The sequence below is a fragment of the Fukomys damarensis genome, unplaced genomic scaffold, assembly GCF_012274545.1.
Source record: "Fukomys damarensis isolate Sample0158 unplaced genomic scaffold, DMR_v1.0_HiC HiC_scaffold_37, whole genome shotgun sequence".
Classification (NCBI taxonomy): domain Eukaryota; kingdom Metazoa; phylum Chordata; class Mammalia; order Rodentia; family Bathyergidae; genus Fukomys; species Fukomys damarensis.
Window position 1 is genome coordinate 14,481,044 of NW_022900949.1, and position 10,859 is coordinate 14,491,902.

Genomic DNA, 10,859 nt, shown 5'->3' on the forward strand with positions numbered 1-10,859 from the left:
GGAATTAAAAAGGTGAAATTACAATGAAGGATTATCTACACCTACTTTGAGAACATTTATGCCAATGAAAATATATAAGAAATGGACAGACTCCCTGTATGTATGAATTAACAAAGTTGCACAAAGATGACTTAAAATTTTTAAACAACCCAATATCAAACAATGAAATTGAAAACATAAATAAACCTTACTAACTAAGAAAGCCTGGGCACTGGTGGCTTCATTGCTGAATTCTATAAGACATTTAAAAAGGAACTACAGCCACTACTGTATAAAATCTTTACTGAATTTGAAAGAGAATCAATACTTCCAAATAGATTCTGCAAAACAAGCATCACCTTGATCCCCGGTGCAGAGAAAGACCCAACTGAAAAAGCGAATCATAGGCCAATCTCACTAATGAACATAGATGCAAAAATCACTAATAAGATACTGGCAAATAGAATGCAGAAGATCATCAAGAAGATCATACACCCTGATTAAATGTGATTCATCCCAGTAATGCAGGCATGCTTCAATGTATGCGAATGAGTAAATGTTATACACTATATTAATAGAGTCAGGGACAAAAATCATATGATCATCTGAATAGATGCAGAAAAAGCACTCAACATTATCCAGCATACATTCATGATAAAACCATATAGAAAACTGGAATTGAAAGTCTCTACCTCAATCTGATAAAAACTATCTTTGAAAAATCAATATCCAAAATCACACTAAATGATCAAAAACTGAAATCCTTCAACTAAAATCAGGAGCAAGAAAAGCATGCCCACTATCAACACTGCTGTTCGCTGTAGTTTTGAAAACATTAGCCACAGCAATTAGACAAAAGAAAGAAATAAAAAAATAAAGATAGGAAATGAAGAAGTCCAATTGTCATTTTCAGATAGCATGATACTCTGTATAGAAGACTCAAAAAGCTCCACCAATAGGTTAGGTAGAAATCTTGAAGTAATTTGGGTATGAAAAGATTTTATAAAAACAACCTCAGTGGCATGTGAACTAGCACAATCAACAAGTGGAATCTCTTCTCTTTAAAAGCTTCTACACAGCACAAGAAACCACCAATGTTGTGAAGAGACAATACACAATATGGAAAAAAATATTGTCACCAGCTTTATCTCAAAGATCTACTGTCTAGAATATATAAAGAACTTAAAAAATAGACCTCCAAAATTTAAAGACCCATTCTAAAAATGGGCATCTAAAATGAAAGGAGATTTCTCAGATAAAGAAGCAGGAATAGTAAATAAATATATGAAAAAGTGTTCAACATCACAGGTGATTTCAAAGACACAAATGAAGACAATGATGAGATGTCACATCCCCCAGAAAGAATAGCTGCTGTCAAGAAATAAACCAATAACAAATGCTGGCAATTATGTGGGAAAAGAGGAACACTGCTCCACTACTGGTAGGAGTGTAGGCTGGTGCAAACACTGTGGAAATCAATATGGAGATACCCCAAACAATTAGGATGAGAAGTCCCATTTGACGTAGGTATTCCATTGCTGGGTATCACTCACAAAGAATTAAAAGAATCATACCACATTGATATATGTGCATCTATGTTCAAAGTAACACAATTTGTACTAGCTAAAACTTGGAAGCAGCCTGATTCCCATTTATCCAATGGGAAACTGGATAAAGAAAATATTTTTATATAAAATGGAGTACTACTTAGCCATAAAAAATAGAAATTAGTGACATTTATAGCTAAATAGATGCACATTTGAATAATACTCTTAAATTAAATAAATAGAAATACATGTATAAATACTGAGTAGTTCCTCTAGTGTGAGAAACTGAAAGTATAAGGACTAAAAGTTATAATAGATAATGTGAAACAGGAAGTAAAGGGACAAAGGGAAAGGAGAAATGGGAGGAGTAGGAGAAAGTTAAGAAGGAAATAGAATTAATATACGAACATGAAAAAAATCAAAACAAAGTCTTTTCAGAGAGGGAGGGAAGGAGTGGTTGAAGGGAGGGAAGGAAGATGGGGAAAAATGGAACCAAGATTGATTATGTAAAGGAACAAATTTCTAAATATGAATGTTATTATATTGTATACCTTAAATGTACCAATAAAATTAAATTTAAAAAAAGAAAATGTTGGTGTTGTTTATCAATGCCTTTAATTGGGAAATTTTACTACCCACTTACTATGCCCTCAATTTGAAATCTGTGTACACAGAATAAATTCATTTGAAGTTGTTAAATAATTTGTCATTACACCAAATTTGAAGATCACTGCTTTGGAATATTTACTGTGTTTACAAAATAATTCCACACTGTTAGCTTACTGTTAAAAATATCTAATACCTACATCAAAACACCAAAATATAAATGCTTGCCTTATAATTAATTATTGATGCTAATTTGAATTTTGTATAAATTTGATGAGTATCCAGATATGATACTTCATACATATTTAAATAATTATCTACCAACCCTGTACATGATTCCATTGTGTTTCACACATATCCCTAAAGGCAGCAAACATCAAGAAGTTTGTGTGTAAACCTGACTGTCAATGTCCTCATACCAGTAGAGAATTATGGATTTCTAAACAGATTCTCAAACATCTTAGCTCAAATATACTTAATATTTATTTAGTAACCACAAACTGATTTCTTAAAAACATACACTGAAATTAACTAATGCTCTTCTAAGCAATCTACAACATACCTATTGCATTGAATTTTATTAGTTTATATTTATGTGCATATCCAAGGCTCTCTAGGAAGTACTTATGGCTGCTTTCAATCTTGTTAAGCTTTATCAGATGAAAGGACATGATGTAATTTGTTACATTATTATTTTGTTGGTATCCTTCCAACACTGTTGTGACTCTCTTCATTTTATATAAATGAAAATTACCAGACACTATGTGAGTGGGGGGTGTTTGTTGAAACTCCAACATGTGATATATAGTCAATATTACTATCATTTACATTTCTTCCCATAAAAAATCAATCCTATCATTTACATCATATCACTCTTAAGGTATAGTTTAAAAATTTCCCTTAGGTATATCTACTACTAATCCTTGCATCATTACTGATCAAAATATTTCACCTTGTATAAAATGAAAATGTTAAGTGGGATGAGAGTTGGGAAATTACTCTGTAAGGCATGTGGTATTTACCTTGCAATAAATGTACAGTGTATGTAAATTCATGCAGTTATCTGAGCTCTTACTCCTTGCTGGAAATATGAGAACTATCAAAACTTTCCACAATATATTCACACCTAAAGAAGTTTGGAACTCAAACATTTAGTTACTGTGAGTTTTCTTTTCAAATAAAGCATTCTACTGAACTAGAAATTTTATTGTCAAGGGAACTGGAGACTGTGATGAAGTAAAATACAAATATGTAACTCAGCACCATTGTTGATATTATATTCTTTCCTGTATGTATTTTTATATTCATGAAAATATTTGCTATGATCTCTGCAATACTGTCCACTCAATTTGAGCCAAAAAGTCTACATGCAGTTTAGCCCAGATTTTTGTTTTTAATTACTCCTGTGTGCCAAGATAGATAACAACTGGGGAATCAGCAATCAATTTTCTCTAACCACATGCATACATTTTCACAAAGGAAGTACAAAATTCCCCATCATGTAAAAAAGAAAATGACAATTTGAGATACCAGAATATATTATTGTAATGTAATGAAATTGAATCTCTTCTCATTTATTCTAGTGCTGATAACTACTTTTAATTTTAGCTTTCTGTTACACATTAATTGTCTATTAATAATGGGAGAAGCATCCATTATATGTTTAATCCATAATTATTACAGTAGTATAAACTAGAACTTAACTCATATGTTAAATATAAAAACAACCTACCACACTTTTCATAAGTAAGGGGTGGGTACAACATTCCAAATTAAATTTTCAGCCTCTGTATGGGATTCACAAATCTTGTTATTTCTAACCATCATAAAGTTTTCAGCTACCCTGTAAGTATTTATGTCTACACTCTAGTTATATAATGGAGTGTAAAACTCCTTTCAGTTTTCAGATTTGGAGAGAAATCTAACCTTAACTCATTTCTCCTGTAGATGTTAAGAAGGATCATTTGTCAGAAAAGAGAGGGATGTGGAGAGCATAAAGGAAAGCATGGAGTCAGATCAAGCATGAGATCACTACTAATCATTGTAGAACTTCTCAATCTTTGATTTTTACTTCTTAAATTAGATATGCTTTCTAAAGTGGAGGCAACAGTTTTCCCCCTTCTGTCCACAGTGAACTACCTGGAATGTCTAATGGTAGAGTTGAGTAATAAATGGGTGATTCCTGGAGTGAGAGGAAACAGAAATGCATGCTTGCACTGTCAAAGGAAATATGTGCCAGGATTTTCCTGTTAAAATGTCATGTATGTGTTTTCAGACAGCTTTTGATAAATATTTCTTCACTATTTTCTTTTCTTTTACTGTTTTTTGCATTGGGGATTGAACTCAGGCCCTTGCACTTGTGAAGCAGGCACTGGAACCACTGAGTGAAATCCTCAGCCCTTTCTTCACTGTTTTCTAACCAACAACTTGTAATTAGCTATACAAAATTGTGGTGCTATAGGAGCTTCCACTCAGAAATATTGTACACATAAAATAGCACTGATTTCCTAGAATACATAACTTACATGTTTTATGTAAGGTAATCTTCAGTCATTGCTTCATGATGTTATGGTTATTTTCAACAGTCCCCCATTGGTCTTCTCTACTATAATCTTTCTGAGAATCTGAGGAAATAGTTTACTGATACCCATAATATGCGATCATTGGACAGACATCTATGAAAAGCAGGACCAATGTGGGAGGAAAGGAAAATTTGACTGAGATTTTGCATCCCCATATCAATCAAGTACATATATTACACAGTCCTCTTAACTGAAACTGCATAATCTTATCATCCCATCTCACTATCCAAACTTTCAGACATGTCTTCTTGATAGGAAGTAATGTTTCCAGCAGTCCTATCCTCCGATCATTACTTTCTGAGCTAGCCTGTGTGTTTACTATGCGGTGTCCAATATCCCACACTCCCGATCTCCCTGAGGACCAGGCAAGGCTCAAGGACAGCCTTGGAATTGTTATGGACAATGTCAAATAGAGGCTTTCCGTTTTAGATGAACATGAAAGGGGAGATACAGGCATCTAAAGATGTCAAACAAACACTAAAAAAATAGACTGGTTATGTCATATCACATGACTTTATTTATAATCTCTATGCACAGTGCTTATACTTATACATATTGGTACACATTTTTCCAATCTAAAATATCAGAAACTCAATGGAAATTTAAAGAAATAAATGTCACAAAACATTTCTGCTCTTCCTTTTCACAGAAAAAATTTGAGTATTATTAGTTTTGTTAATTTTTCCCTTTAAAAACAAGTCCTCAGTTTTTTATTTCAATTTTTCATTGTGAAAAGATGTACTTATCCAACGGCACCATTTTAAGTAACTTTAGGTGAAGATTTTGATTACATATGTTATAAATTTTTTGTGTCAAACTCTCATTTAACCCATCTCCAGAAACATTTCACTTTCTCAACTGAAATTTACACTTGTATGAACAATAATAAATACTCCCCTAGATCACCCATGATTCTATGATAAAAGAACACATAAAGATAAAGAAAGAAAACTTCATAAATAATAAATATAAGGATGAAGAATTTTAAAATGAGCTTTGGATTTTCTTTTTCACCAAATTTTCTAAGCTACATTTGAAATAAAGGGGGTCCTGGGATTAGATTTTCCAATGGTGGAGCCTCTTCATTGCGCTACTGATATCCCTGTTCCTCAGGCTGTAGATGAAGGGATTCAGCATAGGGGTGACCACAGTGTACATCAGTGAGGCCACCATGCCCTTGCTTGGAGAATATGATGCACTTGAACTAAGATACGTTCCAAGGACTGTTCCATAAAATAAGCAAACAACTGACAGGTGAGAACCACAGGTAGAAAAGGCTTTGTAACTCCCCTGAGGTGAGGGGATTTTAAGAATCACAGATACAATTTTATAATAGGAGAAAATGATCCCTGACATAGGAAAAAAACCAAATAGGATGCCAACCATATATGCGACTATGTTTTTGATTAAAATATCAGAGCATGAAAGGTCAAGAAGTTGAGAAGGGTCACAAAAGAAAGTAGCAATTTCCACATCTTTGAAACATGTAACTTTTAAGGCAATTAAATTGTGCACCTGGGAATCCAAGAGGCTAGCAAAGACTGACAGTAAAAGTAACAAGACACAGCGATGAGGGTTCATGATTATTGCATAATGCAAGGGGTAGCAGATGGCTACAAAGCGGTCATAGGCCAACACAGTAAGAAGCATGTCATCCATACATCCAAATAGGATAAAAAGAGACATCTGTGTTAGGCAGTTTGCATAGGAGATGACTCTATGATGAGTTAGGATGTCCACAATCATCTTTGGGACTGTAGAGGAGGTGAAACAGATGTCAGCCAAGGACAGGTTGGAGAGGAAGAAGTACATAGGCATGTGGAGGTGGGAGTCAGAAATGACAGCCAGGATGATGAGCAGGTTTCCAAGCACTGTGACCAGGTACATGGACAGGAAGAGTCCAAAGAGAATGGGCTGAAGGTCTGGATCCTCTGAGAAGCCCATGAGGTAGAATTTTGAGACATGTGTGAGATTATGCCTTTCCATGTTGCTTGAGCACATTTTTAAAATTTCACTGAAATAAATGAAACAAAATTATCACACAAACTCTGCCTATATTCTGAGTTCAAGTATTAATATCAAAAATTCTCAGCAGAGATCCCAACCTTCAGGTGCATTGCTCTCTTGTGATAATTCCACCATCAAGGACTCAGTGTTGGGTGGTTTGTTTTCTACTTCCTCTGCACACACTTACTTTTGAGATACTCTACTTCACAGTGTAAGCAGACCAAGTACTTAGATTTCTGAAGAGCTTGATCACAGTAAAATGTGAAAAACTATTTTCCAGAGAATATAGAGGGTAGTGAAGCCATTCTCCTTTAAGAAAATATGATTAAATTAAAAGAAAAATAAAAATTAAAGTAAAATTAATTCTCTTCAATGATACACCACTTGATCCATTGTGCTAAAAATAATGAATTTTTCATTTTTTTCTGATTTCATCTATTAAAGATGCCTTAGTTTACCCAGCATTTATGTATAAATTGTGCATACAATTTGTTTGTGAAAAAATTACTTAATGTGAAACTTTATCTTTGTCATTTAAAGTAAATTTTATACATTACAGGAGCAGATACATGCCCATAATCTACAGATATAATTGCATCAAATTTAATTAGAGTACACTGCATTTGTTAATATAAATAATAAATGACAAGAATCAATTTTGTCTTTTAATAATTTATGCAGAAGTATTTATCATACAATATCATTAAATATCTGATATATAATATATCTCTTTCTTACTGTAGTCTACCATAGCTTGATAACATGCAGGACTGCTATTCTGATCATAAACCCTCTTGTATCCAGTTGATGACATAGGAAACAGAAAAAGTCCCAAAGCCTTGGCTGAGCCCCAGCCTTCTTAAATCTAACCAGCAGGTTTTCACATCATTCTTTCCTGCTTTACAAGTTGTATTTTTCTTATTTCAGCTGTGTGTGATTGGAACTGTGATCCATATTTTCACCTGGCCATTCTGAGATTTAATAGGGAAAATGCCTCAAAATAGTATGCAAAAAATGTAAGCACACCTTAAAAGTTAGCTGGAGTAGAAAATGTTATGTGAAATCTTGTAAACCCATAAGTAAATAATGTACTCCCCTTTGTCTGCAAAATGTGGATGACAAGTACCTACCTTATGTAGATGCTCAAATATATATTTTGAAAATCATTTAATTTGCATTACTGTTCATTCTAATTTAGGGATGTAATTATCTTAATATTTTGTCATATACACAGATAATCTAAATTTAGCCTAATGTATTAGTCAGAATGTGTAAATTTTAAGTTTTTTAGTCACTTTCTTCAATGAGAGTAGAAAACCTCTGTTTTAGGTTATTTTCTGGCATTTAGAAAATCTTCCATTCATACTACTTATTTATATTACATATAAATATTTAATAATAATTACATCCTCACTAATGTTATTTAGATATCTAAACAACTGCTTAACAATTTGAGTACTTTCTATCATTTTTCTTACTCCCCTCCTTTCCTCCAAGGAATCTGTTGTCATGAATTTTATGGGTAGAATTTCTTGTCAATATCTGCGAGTCAACACTGCTTTATGAATCCACTAGCAATTAATTCTCTTAAAAACATACTTAAAATGGACAAAACTCATCAATCCCCCCAAACAGGCTAAGTTATATCCACAATTAATGGATTTAGGTATTCTTCAACCAATTCACAGTCTTATCATGGAGGAGCTGGAGAGAGTGAGAGAGGGATATAGAGCCATCATTTACCTTGTAAGGTAATTATTATGATAGCATTTTCAAAATTCTTGTGCTTCTTTCCTTGTCATTCATGTTCAAAATAGTTATACAATGTATTGCATATATAATATAATATATCGTATATGTGCTACATGTATTATTTTTTTAATTTCCAAAAAATAATGCATTTAAAATTTTATTTTTTCACATAATAGGTAACTAATTTTTACATACATCCTCTTGTCAGATAAACTTTCAAAATACACCTGACATCTTTTCAGTAATGATCACTTAATGATACCACACAAAGAAATTTAATCATCACATGAGAAATAACATTGCAATTTTGCTTCAGTTTGGGTGTCTGTGTCAATGGATAGCAATGAAGAAAGGAGCATGTTAGTTAGGTTCATTGACCTGTTAGGCAGGGCAGAATGTGTGTGCATCTCTGTTTGTGCTGATAATGTTTGAGAAAGAGCTCATAATGCTTCTCATTAAATAAGGAGAATAGCATTCATCCACATGTGGCAACTAAAGAAACTTAGAACTTAACTATTTAGCAATTGTGAGGTTTCTCAGTCTCAACTGCATTAATTTATGCCATGTCCTTTATAATTTTCTCTCTTATAAGGGTCTTAGGCTTGATTTGTTCTTTTTTTTTTTTTTTTTTTTTTTTGAAGCTTGAGGTTCAATATTTAGGTTGTTTATTTGGGCTCTCTTTGTTTCCTGATATGAGAGATTTCACTGCTATAAAATTTCCTTGTAGGACTACTTTCATTGATCCCCATGAGATTTTTTTATTGAGTTTATTGGTACATTTTAGGTATACAGTACAGTTACATTCATTATTGGGATCTTTTACTTTCACATGACAGGACTTTGTTCTCGTTTTTTACCCCTTGTCCCTACCCTCCATTCACCCTTTCCTCCCCTCCCCATTTACAAACACTTTATCTCCATTATTTATATTCTCATATTGTTTTCTTTTCCCTTATTACCTTTCCCCTACCCTTCCCACTTTTCCTATACCTTTAGCCTTTTACTTCCCATTTCACATTGTCAATGAGATTTTGTTTTTAAAATAAAGATGTACACTATTAAAAAATTAGGAAGCTTATTAAGTATAGTCAACTGCATTAATTTGCATTGGAGCCTGAAATGGTATATATATATTTTTTCTTTTTTGGTACTAGGGATCACTCAGGTCCTTTCACTTGTGAGGCAGGTGGTGGAACCACTGAGTTAAATCCCCAGCCCTGGTACAAAGATTTTTAATCTACCTAAGCTTGAGGCATAAAATCACAATTTCCCTTCCATTTGTGCCCATTAAACACATGGATACCTTTGTGACATTTTATTTGTAAATAACCTATAGAGATACATACGAGTAGATTATAGTGTCCATGACACGGAAAAAAAAAGCTATTTTGCAATGTCTTTAGATCTATGGAGGCTTTGTGAAGGGAATGGAGCTACAGATAATAAGGTAGTAAGCATCTTCTCATCATGCTGATTAATTATGAGTGTGATGATTAGGGAAGGGTCCATTACATGCTGAACACATGTTCATTTTTTTTTTATGTCTCTCCTATGCCAAATAAGCTATAGGTTCAGAAAATCAGCTGGAAAGGAAAGAACATCATTCCTATCCACACATATGAAAATACTCACAGAAACACAAACAAAATATCCTGCAAACAGAAAAGGAGTGACTACAAGACACAGGAGATAACGGATAAAAATACACTTATCAATAAGGGTAATGAGAGCTATATTTTAATTTGCTTTAATTTTATAGGCATTAACCCTAAATAGAGCACCCCTTATGTGCATAATCCTTGGTGAAGTTGCTTCAACAAAAATTTAACACTAATGACAATATTCTCTCAGAAATATTAAAATCCCTCCCTGCATCATGGTGATAATAAGTGGAGCTGAAATGATTAAAAAATAAATTGAAAGATGCTATCTGATACACTGAAATTTTTAACTGTTTCCAATCCACAGAAGAATTTGTTCAGAGGTTCAGAGTTGATAGATATTGGTAATTTAGAGGCATGTTTGTAACTCTCTCATTTCCTCAAGAAAAATGAAGTCAAAACATGACTTTTCCACATTTGAGCAGTGGGAAATAAGTGCAACCATGTAGAAGAATGTGGGAATCTCAAAAATATCCTACAGTGGTGTCAGGAGAGAAATCTGTGCTGAATGCTCAAGGGACTGAGCATAGTCTTCCACATCTGTCTACAGTGGATGCAGCTTGGGCTATGCACTGTAAACCTTCAGGAACTTCAACAGTAAGGCAATGAGCAAGGGCCCTCTCATGAAGTGACAGAATTTTAATTATCTCCTTGTGCTAAAGGAGAACCTAACAGAAATGTCCCGTGTCTATAATCAGACAACCCAATTCTGCCAAGTCCTTTTC

The 10,859-nt window shown here is 33.5% G+C and overlaps 1 protein-coding gene across 1 annotated transcript; it reads right to left on the reverse strand.

Annotated features, from left to right (window-relative positions):
* Positions 1-5,770: 5,770 nt before the first annotated feature.
* Positions 5,771-6,715, reverse strand: LOC104867608 (olfactory receptor 7E24). The gene has a single exon (XM_010632016.2). The coding sequence runs from the start codon at positions 6,713-6,715 to the stop codon at positions 5,771-5,773; it is 945 nt and encodes a 314-aa protein (XP_010630318.2).
* Between the last annotated feature and the right edge of the window lie 4,144 nt (positions 6,716-10,859).

Excerpts from the sequence above, each read along its gene's own strand:
- LOC104867608 (XM_010632016.2), bottom strand. The coding sequence starts at position 6,715 with ATGTGCTCAAGCAACATGGAAAGGCATAATCTCACACATGTCTCAAAA.